This window comes from Suncus etruscus, chromosome 10, assembly GCF_024139225.1.
Source record: "Suncus etruscus isolate mSunEtr1 chromosome 10, mSunEtr1.pri.cur, whole genome shotgun sequence".
Lineage (NCBI taxonomy): Eukaryota > Metazoa > Chordata > Mammalia > Eulipotyphla > Soricidae > Suncus > Suncus etruscus.
Window position 1 is genome coordinate 95,657,184 of NC_064857.1, and position 23,712 is coordinate 95,680,895.

General features: G+C 40.7%; 1 protein-coding gene across 1 annotated transcript in view; it reads left to right on the forward strand.

Moving 5' to 3' along the window:
* INO80 (INO80 complex ATPase subunit) overlaps nucleotides 1-23,712 on the forward strand; it is a 112,744-nt gene that overhangs the window by 22,132 nt on the left and 66,900 nt on the right. Inside the window, exons 11-18 of the mRNA XM_049781433.1 lie at nucleotides 757-966; nucleotides 2,119-2,199; nucleotides 3,850-3,945; nucleotides 11,543-11,602; nucleotides 13,170-13,312; nucleotides 15,332-15,416; nucleotides 16,521-16,638; nucleotides 18,653-18,738. Coding sequence (XP_049637390.1) covers nucleotides 757-966; nucleotides 2,119-2,199; nucleotides 3,850-3,945; nucleotides 11,543-11,602; nucleotides 13,170-13,312; nucleotides 15,332-15,416; nucleotides 16,521-16,638; nucleotides 18,653-18,738 — 879 coding nt within the window. The remainder of the gene's footprint in view (nucleotides 1-756; nucleotides 967-2,118; nucleotides 2,200-3,849; nucleotides 3,946-11,542; nucleotides 11,603-13,169; nucleotides 13,313-15,331; nucleotides 15,417-16,520; nucleotides 16,639-18,652; nucleotides 18,739-23,712) is intronic.

Here is a 23,712-nt window from a genome sequence, read left to right on the forward strand (position 1 = left end):
GCGCTAAAGGTAAGGTGTCTGCCTTGCAAGCGCTAGCATAGGACGGACCGCGGTTTGACTCCCCAGCGTCCCATATGGTCTCTCCAAGCCAGGGGCCATTTCTGAGCGCATAGCCAGGAGTAACCCCTGAGCGACAACTAGGCCATATTACACATTACTATTACTTGCCTTAGAAATTTGTGTAAGGTTTATCTGGTGGCTGGCTGTATGCAATCATGTCTACCCTTAAATTGGACCCTGTCAAAACTACATAAGTGCTTCTTTGCAGTATATTAAATCATGTTTCCATCTAATTCAATATTTTCTGATTTCTTTAAATATTCTTTTTTTTTTTTTTTTTTTGGTTTTTTGGCCACACCCATTTGACATCCACTTAACTGTGCATAAGTCAATGTGATTTTAAATTACTGTAATTGAAATTAATATACCTGGGCCCGGAGAGATAGCACAGCGGCATTTGCCTTGCAAGCAGCCGATCCAGGACCAAAGGTGGTTGGTTCGAATCCCGGTGTCCCATATGGTCCCCCATGCCTGCCAGGAGTTATTTCTGAGCACACAGCCAGGAGTAACCCCTGAGCACCGCCGGGTGTGGCCCAAAAAAAATTTAATATACCTAATTATTATGCTTTATAAATCTACTGTATCAAACTGCTTGAACTCAAAAGTCTGTTTCAGTTACTAGAAATATTTTGTCATTATGATTTGTATTTATGTTCTTCTTTACTCATAATGATCTTTTTTTTTTTTATTTTATAGACAAGGTCTTTTGATGAAGATGCAAAAGAAAGTCGAGCAGCTGCCCTACGGGCAGCAAATAAATCTGGCACTGGGTTTGGGGAGAGTTACAGTCTGGCAAACCCATCTATTCGTGCTGGCGAGGACATTCCACAGCCTACAATATTTAATGGCAAATTAAAAGGTTATCAGTTGAAAGGCATGAATTGGTTGGCAAATCTCTATGAACAGGTGAATTTACAAACAATGTCATACTCAGTCTTCTATCTTTTTTTCTTAAGTCATTGGTTTATCCATCATGTTATGAAGGGGAAACATAAGTTTTTTAGATGTCCTTTTTATAAATCTGTATCCTTTGACAAAAGTGAAAGATTTCTAAATTTCCAATTGTTGATTTGCTAAAGAATATTTGTATTTGTATATAGTTTTTCTTAGGTGTTCTTGCTAAATATGATTTTCTTTTTTCACTGCTTTTGGTGTTTATTAGGTTTTACAAAAACTGTACTTTTTTTTTTTTTAAGAAAAAGCATTAACTTAGTACGGTATCAAATAGACTAAACATTCATAACAGGAAAATATTCTGATTTTTATTTTTGCACGTTATTCTCAAGTACATAATTACAATAATGTCACAAATCCCTATATGATTTTCTTTTTATGTATTTTTCTTTGTTTTTACAAAGTGTACAGAGGGTGTGACATACAATATTTAATAGGGTATTTCTACAGAACAATAACTTACATTATGTCCTTGTAAAAATCTATACCTCTTTAAAACATTTAACTGAAATATCCTTTTTTAGCTTTGCTAATCAAAATGTCAGTACATAACAGTGACTACAATTTAATTTTTCTCTTCATACAGACAGATACATTTTTATCATATTCACTTGAACAAACTTTTAAATACCTTTTAAAGGTTTTAATATTGTGCTTATATGATTGTTTTCTTTTGTGTCTGTTAGATTAACCTAATAGCTAAGTTAGTTTTTTATCTCATTCCTCTTGATTTCTTTTTTTTTGTTTGTTTGTTTTTGGTTTTTGGGCCATACCCGGCGGTGCTCAGGGGTTACTCCTGGCTGTCTGCTCAGAAATAGCTCCTGGCAGGCACGGGGGACCATATGGGACACCGGGATTCGAACCAACCACCTTTGGTCCTGGATCGGCTGCTTGCAAGGCAAATGCCGCTGTGCTATCTCTCCGGGCCCTCCTCTTGATTTCTAATGGTAGCTGTGAAGTTGGCAAATTTGTTAATTATAGCAGTGCATAATAGTTCTGGATCTAGTTATTCTCATTTGAAAATTAGTATAATTCTTATACTATAGAATGTGAAGAGTGATGACATTGTAGTATCTCTCACCCTACCCCATTTCCCTCTCCCAGGGTATTAATGGAATTCTTGCTGATGAAATGGGCCTTGGCAAAACAGTACAGAGCATTGCACTCCTTGCTCATCTGGCGGAAGTGAGTAATAATAGCAGTCTCCATCTTTCTCTAGAATATAGACTCGAAATCTTCAAGTCAAATTTTTATTTTAACCAACCACTTAAACACAATGATAGGCTTTCTTTTTTTTTTTTTTTTTTTTTTTTTTTTTTGGTTTTTGGTTTTTGGGCCACACCCGGCGTTGCTCAGGGGTTACTCCTGGCTGTCTGCTCAGAAATAGCTCCTGGCAGGCACAGGGGACCATATGGGACACCGGGATTCGAACCAACCACCTTTGGTCCTGGATCGGCTGCTTGCAAGGCAAACGCTGCTCTGCTATCTCTCCGGGCCCAATGATAGGCTTTCTATCATACACAGTAAGAATGTGATCTGCACCTTACCTTCAAGGCTTTTATAAAGTATTACAATCTGGTGAAATACTTTGGTTTAGAGGAGGACTGGGGCAGTTTCAACAAGTATGAATTAACCTCTGTGTTTCCCCTATTCTTCTGTTGAAAGTCACCTGTATGGTGGCAGACATTCTGTAGAAATTAGAATGCAGGGGCCAGGAAGGTGGCGCTAGAAGTAAAGTGTCTGCCTTGCAAGTGCTAGCGTGGTTCGATCCTCTGGCAGTTCCATCCCCGGCATCCCATATGGCCCCCCAAAGCCGGGGCGATTTCTGAGCGCATAGCCAGGAGTAAGCCCTGAGCGTCAAATGGGTGTGGCCCAAAAACCAGAAAAAGAAAAAAAAAAAAGAAGAAATTAGAATACTAATTACATCTGAGCTATATTCTTATTAGCAATGTAAAAAGACAATCTACTTTACCTTTCTTTAGCTGACTTCCATTTTAACTCTCTGAGGTTTTCCTTTTAAAAAAGTAGGGATACTATCTACCATGTCAGAATTTTGTGAGAATTAATGGATAATTTTCTTTTGTTATTTTTTGTTTTTTGGGGGCCACACCTGGTGACGCTCAGGGGTTACTCTCCTGGCTGTGCGCTCCTCAGATACTGCTCCTGGCTGGGGGACATATGGGACTCTGGGCGATTTGTCCTAGGCTAGCACGCGCAATGCCGACGCCTTTACCTTTCTCGCTTGCGCCACCACTCTGGCCCCTAATGGATAATTTTTCAAAGAGCATTTAGAAAAAGAAAAGAAGAAAAAAAAAAAAAGAAAAAGAAAAAGCTGGCACCAAAGCAACAGTGCAAGTGGACAAGTGCCTTGCACATGGCTGATCTGGGTTTGATCCTTGACATCCTATATGGTCCCTGTGCCCACCAGGCAAGATCTAGCACAGAGTTGGGCTCAGTGTAGAGTTAAAGCCAGCCCAGAGCACCTCTGGGAATATATACCCCACCCAGAGGACAAAAGCTCTGAACTAATCAATACTAGCTTATGATCATCTAGTGTAGGGGATACAGCATATATAAGTCAGTATATCACAAGTGTTTTGTAAATTACATTAAGTCATCTATAGGGCTCTGGTTGAGAACATTTGCCTGGTATTTTTTCTCAAGAAGTGAATAATGTTGCCTATATTACTATAGTAAGAAGGCATTGTTACTGAGTACAAATACTGAAGATAGACATTGTCTCTTTCTGTTTCTGTTCTTAAATTGTTCTTAGCTAAATTTTGAACTAAGTATCTTGAGTTTTGACAGTTAACTGACCCAGTTTTTCCTTTTCAGAGAGAGAATATCTGGGGACCTTTCTTGATAATTTCACCTGCTTCTACTCTTAACAATTGGCACCAGGAGTTCACTAGATTTGTTCCAAAGTTTAAGGTAAAAATTAATCCAACAAGCATTCTGTTTCTCTTTAAAATACTTTCTGACTTTCCTTTTGCAACCATATTTACTGTGGTCTTTAATTTCTTGAATTGTTTCCAAAATACCATGTATAAAATACCAAAATACCTCTTATAAAAGTTAAGATATAGGAGGGATAGAGAGGTAGATCAGAGGACCAAAGCACATACTTTGCATGTGGGAATTCCAGAGTCATATGGTCCCCTGAAAACGGGTGTGGCCCCATAACCAAGCAACCCACCCAAATCCCTTATTTATGGGAACAATAAGGCCATATTAATTATTTATATATTGTAAGTAAGAAAGTTAGGGGCCGGGTAGGTGGCGCTGGAGGTAAGGTGTCTGCCTTGCAAGCGCTAGCCAAGGAAGGACCGCGGTTCGATCCCCCGGCGTCCCATATGGTCCCCCCCAAGCCAGGGGCGATTTCTGAGCACATAGCCAGGAGTAACCCCTGAGCGTCAAACGGGTGTGGCCCAAAAACCCAAAAAAAAAAGAAAAAAAAAAAAAAAAGAAAGTTAAAATTTAGTTTGAATGATTGTTGCATTAGCTAAATGAATCGACTCCGTACTAATTGTCATAGTAGGAAAAATCTACTGATCTAACATATGAACTTCGTTTTAATCATTTTATCAGGGAACACATTCTGTATTTTGTGACATTGTTGTCATTCTCCAGATACGTTAAAACTTAATTTTGAGATGGGGCACATCCTGTGGTGCTCTGCCTGACCTAGTGCATGGGAATTGCTCCCAGCGGTGCCAGGATAGGTAGGTATTCTGGTTGTGCTTTCTAAGTACCAGAGCCATGTTTGGAATAGTCCACTCGTCCCTATAGGTATAAAAATTTGGGATGTGGAGTGTACCATACTTGGTGGTGCTCAGGGTTTTTTGTTTTATATTTTGTATGTTTGTTTTTTCTGCTCCGGATTTGGTCCTACTGGTGCTCAGGGAACCATCTGAGGTACTTGGGATTAAAAATTAATCAGACGAGACCAAAGCTAAAGTGCAATGAGTAGGACTCTTACACTGCTAACCAGGGTACAACCCTGGAGTGATTACTGATGCAAAGCCAGGGATAATGCCTGCGTATCACTGAGTATTACCCCCCAAATCAAAGGAATCAGTTTCATGCAGTGCAAGTATCTTAACCCTTGTACTAACTCAGCAGTCCCTAGGTTTATAATTTTTAGCTTCAGTGACTTGCTTTTGGGCCACACCAAGCAGTGCCTACAGATTACTCCTGGTTCTAGGGTCACGGATCACTGCTAACTGCCCTGGGAACCATATATGGTACTAAGGATTGAACTTTGTCTTAGCTACTGTACTAGCTCTCTATTTAATATTTTAATTTCTATGGTAATTTTTATACTTTTTGGTTTAAAAAAATAGCCTATTGCAGTTGCCATAAAATATTTTGTTGTTGGTTTGGGGTTTTGGGTCACACCCGGCAGCACTCAGGGGTTACTCCTGGCTGTGCACTCAGAAATCGCTCGTGGCAAGCTCAGGGAACCATATGGGATGCCGGGATTCAAACCATCGTTCTTCTGCATGCAAGGCAATTGCACTGTCTCCATGCTATCCCTCTGGCCCCAGTTGCCATATATTTATATCCTATTCCTTTAGTCCTTTTTTGAGCAGCATCCAACAGTATTCTGTTCAAGGTTATTTAGCAATTGCTAGGCTTCAAGCTTGCAAGGTTTGCATTCTACCCATTAAGCTATCTCTCTGACACTGTCCTGCTTTTGTTTTGTAATTGTTTTGTTTTTTTGTTGGTTTGTTTGTTTTTGGGTCACACCCTGCAGCTCTAAGGGGCTACTCCTGGCTTTATGCTCAGAAATCGCTCGGGGGACCATGTGGGATGCCAGGATTTGAATCATGGTCCTTCTGCATGCAAGGCAAATGCCCTCCCTCCATGCTATCTCTCTGGCCCCTTGTTTTTTTATTTATTTATTTATTTATTTATTTATCTTTGGGCCACACCCGGCGGTACTCAGGGGTTACTCCTGGCTGTCTGCTCAGAAACAGCTCCTGGCAGGCACTGGGGACCATATGGGACACCGGGATTTGAACCAATCACCTTAGGTCCTGGATCAGCTGCTTGCAAGGCAAACGCTGCTGTGTTATCTTTCCAGGCCCAGAGGCCCTGTTTTTTAATTGTGCTAAACAATTGTAACTTAATTTGTACAATTTTGTTGTGTGTGCGTAGAGCCAGAGATTGAACCCAGGACCTCATACATGCAAAGCAAGTTTTATCCTGCTGAACCATATCCCCAGCCCTTAAAATATGTCATTTATTAAGTTTATTGATGGGGGCAAGGGAAGAGGGCACACCCAGCATTACTCCAGGTACCATATGTGGTGCTAGAGATTTTGTTTTGTTGTTGGTTGTTTGTTTTTTGTTTGGATTTTTTGTTTTTGTTTTTCGGGCCACACCTGTTTGATGCTCAGAGGTTACTCCTGGCTAAGTGCTTAGAAATTGCCCCTGACTTGGCGGGACCATATGGGACGCGGGGGGATCGAACCGCGGTCCTTCCTTGGCTAGCGCTCGCAAGGCAGACACCTTACCTGTAGCGCCATCTCGCTGGCCCCTTGTTTGGATTTTTTGTTTTGGGGCCACACTGGTGACACTTAAGGGTTACTCCTAGCTGTGTACTCAGAAATCGCTCCTGGCTCTGGGAAACATGTGGGACACTGGGGAATCGAACCAGGGTCTGGAATCCTAGGTCAGCTGCGTGCAGGGCTAATGCCCTACCACTGTGCCACCGCTCTGGCCCTGATGTTAGAAATTCTAATTAGTGTTGCAGCCACAGTCTGCAACCTCTGTACTATTTCTGCACTATCACCTAAAATGTGCCATTTTAGTGTGAATAATTGAAAGCAGAAGAGATAATACAGGTTTTACAGCTGATTGATTTGTTTTAATCAGTATTGATACAGAGTATCACCCTGAGTATCACTACTGGTGATCCCTGAGCACAGAGCCAGAAGTAAGCAAGGACCCAATGCCAACACCCTACCCTAAAAATAACCAGCAAAAAAAAGCAAAGTAGGGGACTGGAGCAACAATACAGTGAGCAGGACATTTACCTTGCACATAGCTAACCTGGATTCAATGTCTATAATCCTGCATGGTTCCCTGAACACAGCCAGGAGTAATTCCTCAGAGTGCAGAGTTTGGAGTAATCTCTGAGCATTCTTGGGTGTGGCCCCAAAATAAGGGGCGATTTCTGAGCGCATAGCTAGGAGTAACCCCTGAGCATCGCAGGTTTTTGGTTTTTGGTTTTTTTTGGGGGGCGGGGGTCACACCTGGCAGCGCTCAGGGGTTATTCCTGGCTCTGCTCAGAAATCACCCCTGGCACTCACAGGAGACCATATGGGATGCCGGGATTTGAACCACCGTCCTTCTGCATGAAAGGCAAACGCCATACCTCCATGCTATCTCTCCGGCCTGCGTTGGCCGGTTTTGACCCCAAAACAAAACAAAAAATAAACCACTAAACAATTCAGTAGATCTAAGTGTATCTATAATCTGTGCAGTGGTACAGCTATAATAATATAATTGTCTTTTTTTTTTAAGTCTAGTTTTTATAACTAATAAAATTAAGAGTTTTTGAGACCAGAGAGATAGCATTGACGTAAGGCATTTGCCTTGATGCTATCTCTCCACCCCAACAGTTACTATTGACTCACTATGTTTATAGTCTGTTTGAAATGCTAGTTAGATCTCTGATATTAATATTTGTAAGTTCATTTGTTTATAGGTGTCTGTATAACACTTTTTTTTTTTTTTGGTTTTTGGGTCACACCTGGCAGCACTCAGGGGTTACTCCTGGCTCTACACTCAGAAATCGCCCCTGGCAGGCACAGGAGACTATATGGGGTGCTGGGATTCGAACCACCGTCCTTCTGCATGAAAGGCAAATGCCTTACCTCCATCCTATATCTCCGGCCCTTGCATAACACTATTTCTAGATGATCAGGCTTTCTGATTTCTCCCTTATGAATATGAAATTTTTTCCTATTACCATGGTCCTTTTCCTTTCAGATTGACAATTTTCTAACATTTGTGTCTGGTCTTTTGTTTTTCTTGACTATTTAAATTCTCTTTTTTGTTTTGTTTTGTTTTGTTTTGGGGCCACACCTGGCGATGCTCAGGGGTTACTCCTAGCTGCCTGCTCAGAAATAGCTCCTGGCAGGCACTGGGGACCATATGGGACACCGGGATTTGAACCAACCACCTTTGGTCCTAGATCGGCTGCTTGCAAGGCAAACGCCGCTGTGCTATCTCTCCAGGTCCTATATAAATTTTCTTCACTTTATGTTTATGTACCAGCTTCTGGTACAGTTTTTTTTAAATGTTCGTGATGTATTTTGGTGTTTTACATTAGGAAATTTAAGGCATTTACAGTTGTGAGACTGTTTTATATATGTGTTTTATATATGTTGATTAGGCAAGATGTGTTAACTTATAGCTCTTCTATATCTTTTTCTTTATTGGGTTAGTTGGTTTTATTTTTGTAGGTTTGTGCACACCCGGCATAGTTTGGGTTACTCCTGGTTTTGCACTCAGGAATCACTCCTGAAAGACTCGGGGGACCAATGAAATGCCGACAATTGAACCATGGTCCGTCCCAGGTTGGTTGCCAGTAAGGCAAACATCTTTTCTCAGAGCTATCACCCGGGCCCCTTATCTTATTTTTTTGTTGTACTTGTTTTTTTTGGGCCACATCCGGTGAAGCTCAGGGATTACTCCTGGCTATCTGCTCAGAAATAGCTCCTGGCAAGGTTGGGGGACCATATGGGGTGCTGGGATTTGAACCACCAACTTTCTGCATGCAAGGCCTTATCTCCATGCTATCTCTCCGGCCCCCCTTCAGTCCATTTTTGCTTAGTACATTTTCAAGCTATGAGCTGTATTACAGATTTATACTTTTTTGTTTTGGTATTGAACCTTTATTTGAGTTTATTTAAACATTTTTGACAAAAACTTCAATTTTTTATGATATCAAAAAAGACTGTCTTTAGTTTTACATGCTATTTTCCCCCTTTTACCATGCATGTCTCTGTGTATCTCCTTGAGATGTATTTCTTGCTTTTTTATATATATTTGTGCTTGCCTTTGGTGTAACTTTTCAGATTAAACCTGTAGACTTCCTGCTTTATTTCTGATACATCTTTCACTTTTTTTTTTTTTATTTTGGTTTTTGGGCCACACCCTGTGACGCTCAGGGGTTACTCCTGGCTATGTGCTCAGAAGTTGCTCCTGGCTTCTTGGGGGACCATATGGGACACCGGGGGATCGAACCGCGGTCCGTCCTAGGCTAGCGCAGGCAAGGCAGGCACCTTACTTCCAGCGCCACCGCCCGGCCGCTACTTTTAAAACATAATGTATATTAAAATTAATAAACTTAGTTATGGGGGCCTGAGAGGTAGCGTGGAGATAGGGTGTTTTCCTTGTATGCAGAAGGACAGTGGTTCGAATCCTAGCATCCCATATGGTGCCCCAAGTCTGCCAGTAGCAATTTCTGAGTGTAGAGCCTGGGGGGGTAAACCCCTGAGCACTGCCGGGTGTGACCCAAAAAAACAAAAAATAAATTAACTTAGTTATGGGCCGGAGTGAAAGCACCGTGTAAGGGCATTTGTCTTGCAAACTGCCAATACGGGATGGACCCAGGTTCAATCCCTGGCAACCCATTTGGTCCCCCGAGCCTGCCAGGAGCAATTTCTGAGTGCAGAGCCAGGAGTAACCCCTCAGCACTGCTGGGTGTGCCCCCAAAACCAAAAATTAAAATAATTAAAATAAATTTAAAAAAATTTAGTTATGGTCTTGCTGGAAATCTCTTTATTTTGGGATAGGAATGTAGGTTCTCCCAAAACATGTTCACATATGCCTAGTCCTCCCTCAGTTATTTATTGCCAAGCCAACTGAGTAAAATGCTTGAGCCTATAGTGCTCAAGTTTTTGTTATGTAAGGTATATACTCTTTTTGTTTTGTTTTGTTTTTTGGGTCACACCCAGCAGCGCTCAGAGGTTACTCCTGACTCTATGCCCAGAAATTGCCCCTGGCAGGCACAGGGAATCATATGGGATGCCGGGATTCAAACCACCATCCTTCTGCATGAAAGGCAAACGCCTTACCTCCATGTTATCTCCCCGGCCCCAGATATGTACTCTTGACTCAGCTGTCTCCTTAGCCGAGTTCTCACTCTTTCCTCATGGCACTTATGCATATTCTATTTGTAGTGTTCATCGAAGTGGTCGACAAGCCACAAGCCGCATGCGTCTCTTTACACTCTTTAATGCCCTCTTCTGTGTGCAGGGCGACTGCTCCAAGAGTCAGGACTCTGCTCCTTGCCTCTCTCAGTACTAAGGAGCAGAGTCCTGACTCCTGGAGCGGCTGCCCGGCACACAGAATAGCCACATTAAAAAGTGTAAAAAGCCGCATGCAGCTAGCGAGCCGCGGCTTGCCAACCACTGATCTGGGGTGAATGTGGTACTCACAAATGTGCTCACCCAGGGTTTTACCTCTATATGATATTTGCACATCCTTGAATTGGAATGCCCTCTGGTAATCATATTCATTTAGTTGTGGTGTTCTCTCATATCTAGTGGTGGTGTAACCAGAAATTGCTTTGGCATTAGGGATCACAAATAGCAAAATTGCTAGAATAATACTCTGCATCCATTTTCATTGGGGATTGAATTTGCAATGAAGATACTCTGAGTCACAGGCCCTTAAACTTATTTTCTTTTCTGGATCTTAGTTGTTTTTGTTTGTTTGTTTTTGTTATTTTCGGGCCACACCCGTTTGATGCTCAGGGGTTAATCCTGGCTAAGCGCTCAGAAATTGCCCCTGGCTTGGGGGGACCATATGGGACACCAGGGGATCGAACTGCAGTCCTTCCTTGGCTAGCGCTTGCAAGGCAGACACCTTACCTCTAGCGCCACCTCACCGGCCCCGTGGATCTTTGTTTTATATTTCTCTATTTCATTGAGAGCTCTTTGAGATACCTTCAAATAGATGTTTTCTTTTATATATTTGGTTTTTGTGTCACACCTGGCAACGCTCAGGGGTTACTCCTGGCTCTACACTCAGAAGTCACTCCTGACAGGCTCGGGGAACCACCATATGGGATGCTAGGATTCGAACCACCGTCCTTCTGCATGCAAGGCAAATGCTCTACCTCCATGCTACATCCCTGGCCCCTCTTTTTTAATATTTTAATTTGTCAGCAGGAGTACTGATCTAGTACCTTGTTTGGCAATGATAGAACATTCCTTTTTTTATTTGTATTAGTTTTGGTTTTGATGGTTATACCTGTTTACAATCACGGGCTACTCCTAGTTTTTTGCTCAGGGTTTTTCTTGATCCCAGAGGATAAAGCAGTACCTGAGCTTGAACTCAAGACTTCTGCATGCAGAGCATTCACTTAAGTCCTTTGAACTATCTCCCCAACCCCAAGGAATTCCTAGATTCATTCCCTTGGACTCTTTAAAATTAATACCGACTGTGCATTTGTGATGATGCTTTTTAGATTATCAGTAGGAAGTAACCTATTGATCCTTTTATTTAGGTGCTACCATATTGGGGAAATCCTCATGACAGGAAAGTAATCAGGAGATTCTGGAGTCAGGTAAGTTTCAGCTTTACATATAAACAAACAAATACAAACTTTTATAGTCCTTATTTCTCACTTGGTTTGAATTATTTGAATAATTTGTGTTTAAAGCCTTTTATATATTTCTGGAAACAGGGAAGTAATATTTTCCTTTTCTTTACAAAGCTTTTCTGGCTATAAACAATAGTTGTGTCTTGCATTACATAATTAAAGATGAGGCTGGATGGCGGTGGATGGCGATGGATTTCTTTTTGCCATCCCAGGCCACGTGGCTCAGCAACCCCATGAACCGGCGAGTTTCAGGCCCAGGTGAAACGCGAAATCACTCACTCACAGGCAGGCTTCAGGAAGAATCATCTTTATTCAGGCCCTAGCCACCACATGTGTGTGGCCTACTCATAACCTTTCAAGCATACAGCCATTCTAGGCTTGCCCTGCGTCTTATCCTCTTTCAGCCATCTCCCTCATAGAGCCCAGCAGGGCCAAAAGGCAAAAGCCCCTAATCCCCTGGCTACCGGGTTTATCTACCTATTCCAAGACCCCTCCCAGGAATGGGCCGGGTTTTGCAGGTAAAGTCACACCTATTATCCGGTACCCAAGACCCCTCCCAGAAATGGGTGGGTCTCAGGTCGCTACACGTAAATCCAGGGTGGAGTAACAGTTGTGTGTGTGTATGTTTGTTTGTTTTTGCCTCACCTCCTGTATGTATGTTTGTGTTTGTTTTGTTTTTGCCCCACGTGGCAGTGCTTAGGGTTTATTCTTGGCTTTGAACTTGTTATCACTCTTGGTGGTGCTCTGGGCTTATGATTGAATCCAGGTTGGCCATGAGCAAGGCAAGAACCTTACTTGCAATACTATTGTTCAGCCCCTACCCTAGATAATTGTAAAGTCAGGGATTAAATTGTTATTATTTTAGTGGCCAGGGAGATAGCACAGCAGTAGGGCATTTACCTTGCATGCAGCCGACTCAGGAGGGACCCGTTTTGGGTCCCGGCATATCCGAATATGGTCCCCCAACCTGCCAGGGATGATTTCTGAGTGCAGAGCCACGAGTAAAACCCCTGAGCACCACTAGGTGTGGTACCAAAACCAATGAATAAATAAAGTTTTAAAAAATTGTTGTTTTAAGGAGATTTGTTCCTTTTTTTTTTTATGTTTTGGTGCCATGGACTGAACACAAAATCTTACACGTGCATGTCAAGTGTTCTTTCACTGAGCCATATCCCTCACTATTTAAAAATTGATCAATTGTCGTGATTTTGAAGACTACTTTGAGAAAACTGCATATGTCCCTCCTTTGTTTGAGAAGTGCATCTTTAGCTCTTTCACTGGCTGCTTGCTTAGCCTTAGAAATATAGTCCATTTCTCACTATTTTATTATAAATTTATTTCTCTCTCACCTTGCCTTTTTTTTTTGGCTTTTGGGCCCCATTTTGTAATTTTAGGGGTACTCCTGGCTTTATATTCAGGAATTAACTCTGATGGGGCTTAGGGGACCATTTGGGGATTGAACCCAGGCCCACTGTATTATTGCTCTGGTTGCTATTTATTTCGTTTTACCTTTCCCCTCTTACATTTCCAGAAGACCCTTTACACTCAGGATGCCCCTTTCCACGTGGTCATCACCAGCTACCAGTTGGTAGTTCAAGATGTAAAATATTTTCAACGGGTCAAGTGGCAATACATGGTATTGGATGAGGCTCAGGCGCTTAAAAGTAGTTCCAGGTAATGTATATAGTAGAAATCAAACTCCATGGACTGAGAACATATGTATATGTACATATACATATATACAGAGAAGTTTCAGAAAGACCATGACATTATAGTCTCTGCATAAATTATATATCTGACTAGAAGACATTAAAAAATAGTCTTGGTGCTGGGAGCGGTGGTGCGGAGAGGTAAGGTGTCTGCCTTGCCAATGCTAGCTTAGGACGGACCGTGGTTTGATCCCCCAGCATCCCATATGGTTCCCCAAGCCAGGAGCCATTTCTGAGCGCAGAGTCAGGAGTAATCCCTGAGCGTCACTGGGTGTGGCCCAAACAGAACAAACCCAAAAAATAGTCTTTTTAAATTCTATTCAACAATTAAGATATTTTTAAAGTTATTTGAGGAAAATTTAAATGGAGAAAGGGATCTCCATTTATTAGGAGTTATTTTAGATAGGAAGTCTAAGTAAGAAGTAGAACGTTGCATTATATAGATTATCTGTTCTGTTTTATATTGGTTTTTCTAATCTCTGGTTAATTATTAGATTCCCTACCATCTTTAAAAATTGTTTTAAATAATCCATAACCATCCCTAGCACCACCATACCAGGAATGACACTGAGCACAGAATCAAGTAGTCTGTAAGCAATGCCAAGGAATGCCCAAACCCCCATCATCCCCCCTTGGAAAAAAAAGTTTTCAAAAATGTGTTAGGTCCCAAAATCAATAGTAAATGCTTGGCTATAAAGCTTTTCAGTGACATTAAACTTTTATAATTTTTATTGGATTTTGATAGAGGTTCATATTAACTGAAAAAATGGTTTCTTAGGTTGAGGCTGTTGGAGTGGCTGGACGAAGGCCATAGTGTGTCTCAGGATAACTTTCTGGTTCTGTGCTCAGGAGTGAACTCTGGTAGTGCTCAGGAAACCATATGTACTGCCAGAGATTTAAATTGGGATGAACCACATACAAGTCAAGTGCTTTAATCCTTGTACTGTTTACTTCTACCTCCTGACATGCCGCAGTGACATTTTCCAGACTTTTTCTTTCTCTGAAGCACATTACTTTATATTGTTAACTCTCTCCCTCTTTCTTTCTTGCTCACTGCTTTTTTTTTAAAACCTAACATAATTTTTTTAATTATAAAGGACTCACACTTCCTGTTCTCTGCTTTAAAATTTTTATTTGTTGGGGCCAGAATGATAGCACAAAGGGTAGGGCATTTACCTTGCATGTGGCCAACCTTGGTTTGATCCTCAGCAACCCCTATGGTCCCATGAGCCTACCAGGAGTGATTTCTGAGCACAGCTGGGTGAAAAAATATGAATTAAAAAAAATAAAAATAGATGCCGAAGCGGCCCAAGGGGAAAGGCAAGGTGTCTGCCTTTCCTACTCTAGTCTAGGACAGACCTCGGTTCAGTCCCCCATATGGTCCCCCAAGCCAGGAGCAATTTCTGAGTGAATAGCCAGGAGTAATCCTTGAGTGTCACCGGGTATGGCCCCCAAAAATAAAATAAAATTTTAAAAATTAAAAAAATTATTTTCAGTTGTGTACAAATACACTGATACTGTTATTTTTTTCCTTGGGGGAGGGTTTACACCTGGTAGTTCTTATTCTATATCTGGTAGTCTATTCCTGGCTCTGTGCTCAAGGATCACTGTTGGGAGGAGCCAGTATGGTGCTGAGAAACCAACTGGGGTCAGCCACATGCAAGGCAAGTACCCTAACTTTCTGTACTATCTTATATTTCCTGCCCTATATTTTGGGAAAGTATCTTTTATAATAAGTATCTTGGGTATAATAAAGGTTTAGGAGCTAGAAATACAGAACATCAGATATGACACTTTACTTGCATTCAACTGACCCTGGGTTCTATCCCTGCCACCCAGTATGGTTTCCTAAGTACTGCCAGGAATGATCCCTGAATATAGAGCCAGGAGTAAGCCTTGAACACCATTGGGGGTGGCCCCCAAACAAGCAAAAAGATTTACTGCTAATGTGGACTTTGTAATTATTTTAAATTTCATTGGACAGTGTTCGTTGGAAGATCCTCTTGCAGTTCCAATGTCGAAATCGTCTTTTGCTAACTGGAACCCCCATTCAAAACACCATGGCAGAGGTAGGCACCAGTCACATCTTCAGTTTCATGACTTTTTAAGCAATGGTTCCAGCACAGCAAAGAGTTTGGGGGAGGGAGAATCATAACCATTGGTGATCATGGCTACTCCCAGCCTTGCCTGGGATTCATTACCTGTGGTGCCTGGGATCCAACTTGGGCCTTTGCAAGTGTTTAGCCCATGATCTGTCTCTCAGCCTAGAAGAGAATTCTTTACCCATGCCTACATGTTCTGTGCAGGTATTTGGCCATAGTTTGCCCCCAAGTGATCTTTGTTTGGAATCATTCCTATTTTATTATTTTCAGTCATACAAATTAATTACTTTATTTCTTTGTATTTATTGTAATAGTGACCACATTAGGAATGCTCCCTGTTTTTAGGAGAGATGAGATGAGCTAAAATTCTTTCTTTGGGATAGTTGAATATCTAATACAGAAGTTGGAAAACTTTAAGAAGTAGGGGCTGGAGTGATAGTATAGTAGATACTTGCCTTGCACATGGCCGCCCTGAGTTCAATCCCCAATACCCCATGTTGTCCCCCGAGCATGTCTTAGAACCACTGGATGTAGCTCAAAAAGAAAGACAAATTTTAAAAATAGTAACTATATTTTACTACAATTATATTTAATAGTAACTATATTTTACTGTATGTCATAGACACTATGGAAACTTCAAATTTGTAATGAAAAGAAATATAGCCAGCTTATAAATGAATAGATGTGGCTCTTTTACAACCTTTTACTTACTAAAGTAGACCACAAACCTAATTTGGCCTCATGCATTTTCATTGATAAACTTCTATCCTAGAAATACTAGAAATAAGTTTTACCACCTTGAATTGTGTTTAGCAGTGAAATAGATTTGTTTGGTAATATAAATATATATTTCACTGCAAAATCTAGGTAGTGCACTTTCTGACTTGTTTTCAATGAATTTACAAATGGGTTGATAAGGCATTTGTTTACATACATCTCTCTCACAGACATACACTGTGACCTCCTCATACATTCCACAAACTTTTACTCTCTCACTAAAGCCTTACACCTTTACATACTGTCACCTTGTTGCCCTGAAGCTATTTCACTTTACCTTTTTTTTTCCCCCAGCTCTGGGCTCTGCTACACTTCATTATGCCAACATTATTTGATTCCCACGAGGAGTTTAATGAATGGTTTTCCAAAGACATTGAGAGCCATGCAGAAAACAAATCCGCCATTGATGAGAGTAAGTACTTTTATGAACTTACCTATCATGAATTATGAATTTACCTTACTGACTTAACTTACCTTTTTTTTTGTTTTTTTGGTTGGTTTTTTTTTTTTTTTCCGTTTTTTTTTTGGGGGGGGGCTCACACCCGGCAGCGCTCAGGGGTATTCCTGGCTCTATGCTCAGAAATTGCCCCTGGCAGGGGGGACCATATGGAATGCTGGGATTCGAACCACTGTCCTTCTGCATGAAAGGCAAACACCTTACCTCCATGCTGTCTCTCCGGCCCTAACTTACATATCTACATATCTCTGTAGGCTGTCATATTGATTGTATATTTTTTATTCGTGAAGTGAGAAAAAATAATTTTTTGTCATGTGATTTGTTTATATGTGGAAGATTCAGAAAAGGTGCTTGCTTAGATATAGTATTAAAGTTGAGATGATAGATTAGAAGAATAAAATAGAATAAACAAGAATAAAGTAGAATTTGTGAATCATCCCATAGTTTTGAAAATTATATAAACCAATGACAAATGACTAGAATTCAAATTTAAAATGAGTTAAAAAGTAATTAGTGTGATAATGATAGTCTTGATTTTATTTTTAATTTTTGACTATTTTCATCAGAACAGTCCGTGTTAACTGTTTGAAGTATAGAAATGTCTTTTTGTTTTCTGCGCTACATCAGAATTTGATTCTATGAAGATTTTAACTTTATCAATATCTTTTTTACCCAATAATATCTTTTTAAAAAGTTAAAAAGTATTTATTACATTAATATATAATCATTACATATTTAATAATAAATATTATTTATTATGGCTGAGTGATAGTACAGGGTGTAAGTCATTTTTCTTCCATTCAGCCAACCCTAGCACACATATGATCCCCTAAGCATTGCTAAGAGTGATCTCAATAAACAAAACAAAATACCTTATTTTCTTTTTTTGATGTTTAAATTGTTTCCTTCGGGGGCTGGAGAGATAGCATGGAGGTAAGGCGCTTGCCTTGCATGCAGAAGGACAGTGGTTCGAATTCCGGCATCCCATATGGTCCCCCGTGCCTGCCAGGAGCAATTTCTGAGCGTAGAGCCAGGAGGAACCCCTGAGCCATGCCGGGTGTGACTCAAAACCAAAACTAACAATAAAAAAATTGTTTCCTTCACTACCTGATAATTTGCTGGCAGACTTTGAAGGAAAAAAAAATTTTTTTTTTTTTTTTGTGGTTAGTGCTCAGGGGTTATTCCTGGCTCCAGGCTCAGAAATTGCTCCTGGCAGGCACGGGGGACCATATGGGGCATATGGGGCTCCGGGATTCGAACTGATGACCTTCTGCATAAAAGGCAAACAACCCACCTCCATGTTATCTCTCCAGCCCCTGAAAAAAAAATCTTACTTTGGGGGCTGGAGAGAGAGTGTGGAGATAAGGCGTTTGTCTTTTATGCAGAAGGATGGTGGTTTGAATCCCGGCATCCCATATGGTCCCCTGTATCTGCCAGGGGCAATTTCTGAGTGTGGAGCCAGGAGTAACCCCTGAGCACTGCCAGGTGTGACCCAAAAACCAAAAGAAAAAAGAAACTAAAAAAAAAATCTTAATGGGGCCGGAGAGATAGCATGGAGGTGGGTTATTTGCCTTTTATGTAGAAGGTCATTGGTTCAAATCCCGGCATCCCATATGGTCCCTCGTGCCTGCAAGGAGCAATTTCTAAGCATGGAGCCAGGAGTAAACCCTGAGCACTGCTGGGTGTGACCCAAAAACCAAAAAAAAAAAAAAAATCTTATTTTGTGGTATGCTAGTATTTTTAAATGGCTCACATCAGATCTATCTGAAAACCAATTGCCAAATTGATGATAGGATAATGCTACAGAAAATTTAGATTTGTCAATTTCCTTTTGAGGGAAAAGGATTTTTATTTTCTTTCAGAGAATAATTTAATCAGGTGTGAGAATAATTTTATAAGATTATTGCGATTATTTTTTGTCTGTATTAATATATAAAGTACTATTTGTTGGGGGCTTCTGGTATTTCAGATCAGCTCTCTCGCTTACATATGATCCTAAAGCCTTTTATGCTGAGGAGAATCAAGAAAGATGTGGAGAATGAATTATCGGACAAGGTAAGGAAAATGATTTTATAAATTCTTTAAGTCATCAACTTAGCGATCCAGAGTGAAAAAAACGTTTTCTTCATAAATTTTTGGTAGAGTAAAGTTTGAATAAAAGATTTTTAAATTGGATGTGTTAAAGACTTAAAATGAGGGGCCTATGTGATTAGTACAGTGGTTAAGGTGCTTGCTTTGTATATGACCAACTGGGTTCAATCCCCAGGATTCTAAATGACCCCTTGAGAACCTCCAGCTGTGACCCAAAAAACAAAACAAAACAAAAACATTTTTTTAATTTAAAATTAATCAAATAATTCAGGAAACCTTTTTGTATTTTCCTATAGTTTTTTTTATTATGGATAATTTGAAATATAAAAATAAAAAAGAATATCATGACCTCATCCATGAACAATGTCTCCAATACCTATCAATTCATACCCATCCCTCTGGGTTATTGTGAAGCAAAATTTATAATGTTTATTTTATTGATGACTATTCTCAGTATCTTTTTTTTTTTGGGGGGGGGGGGAGGCCACACCCGTTTGGTGCTCAGGGGTTACTCCTGGCTAAGCGCTCAGAAATTGCCCCTGGCTTGGAGGGACCATATGGGATGCCGGGGGATCGAACCTCGGTCGCGATCTTTCCTTGGCTAGCGCTTGCAAGGCAGACACCTTACCTCTAGCGCCACCTTCCCAGCCCCGTATTCTCAGTATCTCTTAAATACTTTTTTCATCTAAAATAATATAGCTGCTTTATTATTACTCCTATTAATAAAATAGACATTTGAGAGGTCAAAGCGATAGTACAGTGAGTAGAACATTTGGCTTCCATGCTGCCAACCTGCATTTTATCCCTGGCATCTCATACATTGCCCAGAGCACTGCCAGGAATAATTCCTGAGTGCACAGCCAGGAGTAATTCCTGAGCACAGCTGGGTGTGGCCCATACTCTTCTCCCCGCTCCCCCCCCCCCCCAATAAGGTATTTGATACAGGGATTAAGGAGTTTGCCTTACATGAGGTCAATCCCTGGTGCTACCAGTGATCCATCAAGAACTGCCAGGAGTAGTATACCCTGAACACTCCAAGGAGTGGCCCTGAAACAAAATGAATTAAAAAGACTTTGGGGTCATTTTAGTGTCATAGAAATAGTACCTGTCAGATACACTGAGTTGTTTCTTTGTATGTCTTTCTGTCTCTAATAGTTTGGTTGAAAACAAGCAAAATTCACCTAAATTTGGGTAGTATGTCTCTTGAATTACTTGTTAAAAACCTGTTTGTGGGGCCGGAGAGATAGCTTGAAGGTAGGGCATTTGCCTTGCATGCAGAAGGACGGTGGTTCGAATCCTGGCATCCCATAGGGTCCCCCGAGCCTGCCAGGAGCGATTTCTGATCATAGAGCCAGGAGTAACCTATTTGTGGAATTTTTATGTACTGGATTTTGCTATCATTGTCATGTAATCTTAACTCTGTTTCCTTTATTTCTCTAGTATTTATAAGTTTAAATATGTTTTATGTTTTTTCTCATACAAAGAATAATTTTGCTTTATAAATAGCTTGTTTGTATGTTTTCTTGGTTTTGGGGCCCCCTTGGCAATGTTCAGGGGTTACTCTGGGCTCTGTGCTCAGGAGTCATTCCTGGCAGTGTGTAGCCTTTTTTACCCTTGCTCAGTTCTATTTGAATTTTACCATTTTTTCTCCCAGTTCCTAGTCTTTCAGTGTTTTTCCTTGTCTTCTATAGCTTCTACCTGTTTCTCATAATTCTGTTCTCTGACCAAAAGGCATCTTTCCAAGTTCTAATACTATCAGGCAATCTCTTTCATCTCTGCCAGAGGATGGATCATGTTAAAATTAGTAACTATTTTTTGAAAAATGCTTATTTTCAAAAAGAGTAAACTTAGTATTTATGTTTTATTCCTTTATTCCCTTTTTGATCTTGATGGCTGTTTGACTAAACGAGGCTCTCTTAAAGTAAATAGCAGTGTTATATAGACTGACTTTGTAGAAAGTGCTTTATTGAAAAAATGCATCTCTTGGTCCGGTGAGGTGGCGCTAGCCAAGGAAGGACCGAGGTTCAATCTCCCGGGTCCCATATGGTCCCCACAAGCCAGGGGCAATTTCTGAGAGTTTAGCCAGGAGTAACCCCTGAGCATCAAATGGGTGTGGCCCGAAAAACTAAAAAAAAGAAAAAAAAAGAAAAAAATGCATCTCTATTCCCAGGAATGAGGCTCAGTTGCCTTAGGTAGATAGAGCAGGCACAAGCCTCACATAGGTGAGGCCCTGAGTTCAGTTCAGGGCACCCTGCCTTGCTTGTTGGTGAACATCACATGGAGTGCACCCTGTAGCAATATTAAAAATAAACACTTGTGCTAAGTTGTTGTTGTTGTTCTTGTTGTTTTTTAACAACAACCAAAAGAGGATTTTAACAGACTTAAAAAACAGTAACAGTGACAGGTATGTAACTCATTGATAGAGCATCTGCTTTGCATTTGTGGGGTCAAGGTTCAATTCCTGACACTACAAATAATAAACCCATAAAAATACTAGTCCCAATTCTGTTATTTGTCAGTAAAAGTAATGAGGATGTAATGGGATTCTTAACCACTGTATGTACCTAGTATGTATTTATTTTGTTTTGTCTATTTTTGAATAACATTTATTTATTTATTGAGCTCTTTCTCCAAACATTGGTATATAATGGTGCAATAGCCACATTCCACTCAGATTTCTAAGGAAAATGAATACGTACATAACTAACATTATGTCATAAGAGAGGCAGAGAATCAGAGAGATACTACAGCGAATAGGGTGCTTGCTTTGCTTGCGACTAGGGTGACTAATCTGAAGCGTGTCATATGGTCCTCTGAGCTATACTGGGAGTAATTTCTAAGTGCAGAGGCAGGACTAACCCTTGAACAACACCAGATGTGGCCCAAAAATGTGACGGGGGGGGGGGGGAGAGGAAGGAGAGAGAAGTGAGAGGAGAAAAGAGAACAATTATTTGTGAAGTACAATAGTAACATAGATTACAGAATAAGTCTTACAGTGAGTAAATGTAAAAGAAATGACAAGAAATAGATTTGATATGAGTTGGCTGTTGCTAGGGAAAAAGTGGTAAGAGGATGCTATGCATGAGGAAAGGTTTGGCAAATATTCAGCATGTTTGGCAAATACATACATATTTAAAGTAGTACCAGGGACTAAACCAGTTAAAGTCATGTTCTTTACCATTTAGTGATATACCCTCCCAAGCAAATATTTCAAATAGATCTTTACCATTAAATAAAGAAGAACATGATGAGGATGATGAAGAAGCAGGGATAATAGAATTATTAGAAGCCTTCTTTGCTGCTGTGAGGAATTTATTTAATTTTGTTTTTGGGGGGCAGTCCATAGTAGCTACTGCTCAGGGCCTATTCCTGGCTGTGGTCAGGATTGACCCCTGGCCATCCTCAGGGGGATTATTTGTGCTGCCTGGGATTTGAACCAGGGTTGGCCACATATCCAACAAGTGCCTAACCTGTTCTACTTCTCCAACCCCTATGTGAGAAGTTTACTACAGATGGAAATATAGGTTGAAGACTTTTCAACAGCTGAATTGAATCATTTTGCTAAGCCAGTATTTTAGAACAGGAGTCTAAAGGCAGGAAGACTCCAAAATAATAGTAGTCTTAAGTAATAACATTCTAATTGTCAAAAAGAAAAATGAAGATTGGTTAAATGTATAATTTCAGGTTGAATTGAGAGACCTAGAAATAACAGAAAATGAAACGGCATGTCAAAGAAAAACTTACCTATTTAAAATTGAGTAAAAAAAAAAAAATTGAGTGATAATGCTGTTATTAGTAAATCATGAGGGATAAGAAAAAAACCTCCACCAAAGTCCTTCCCCATCCCCCTTGCGACATATATCATGTAGGCAATTGCTGTAGTGTTGCTCTTACACATTAAAGATCTGAAGGGCCAAGGCCGGAGTGATAGCACAGTGGTAGGCCAACCCAGGATGTAGCCAACCTGGGACGGAACCAGGTTTGATTCCCTGGCATCCCATGTGGTCCCCTGAGCCTGTCAGGAGTGATTTGAGTGCAGAGCCAGAAGTAACTTACCTCTGATTCCGCAGGGTGTGGCCTAAAAACCTGAATGAATGAATGAATGAATGAATGAATATATCTGAGGGGCAGAGTGGGTAGGGCATTTCCATTGCACATGGCAGCCTTGGATTTGTTTGATTGCTGACATTTCATTTCTTGAGCACCTCCAGAAGTGATCCCTGAGCACAGAGCCAGAAGTAAGCCCTGAGTACTATCAGGTCTGGCTCAAATCCACACACACACCCAAAGAAAAGTTGAAATGTGTGTGTGTATTTATTTATTTATTTATTTTTGCATAGTTGTTACTGAGGCCAGGAATATATTTTTTGCATAGTTGTTACTTAGTACTACTAACTGGGAGAGATTGTCAAGAGAAAGCATATTGATGTTACTATCAAAGTAAAGAATACATTTTTGAATATCACAAGTATAAAGAAATAATTTCTCTGGGGTGTGTGTATATATACAACATACATACATACATACATACATAATACATACATACATACATACATAAACATAATCTGACTTGTCTAGGTTTTCAACTTACTTTTTGTTTGTTTTTCTTTTTGGACCACACCCGGCGGAGCTCAGGGTTTACTCCTGGCTATCTGCTCAGAAATAGCTCCTGGCAGGATCAGGGGACCATAATGGGATGCCAGGATTTGAACCAACCACCTTAGGTCCTTAATCGGCTGCTTGCAAGGCAAGCACCCCTGTGCTATCTCTTCGGCGCCCCCCCCCCCATTTTTGGGGGGTGCCATACCCAGCGGTGCTCAGGGGTTACTCTTGGCTATCTGCTCAGAAATAGCTTCTGGGGGCCGGGCGGTGGCGCTGGAGGTAAGGTGCCTGCCTTACCTGCGCTAGCCTAGGAGACGGACCGCGGTTCGATCCCCC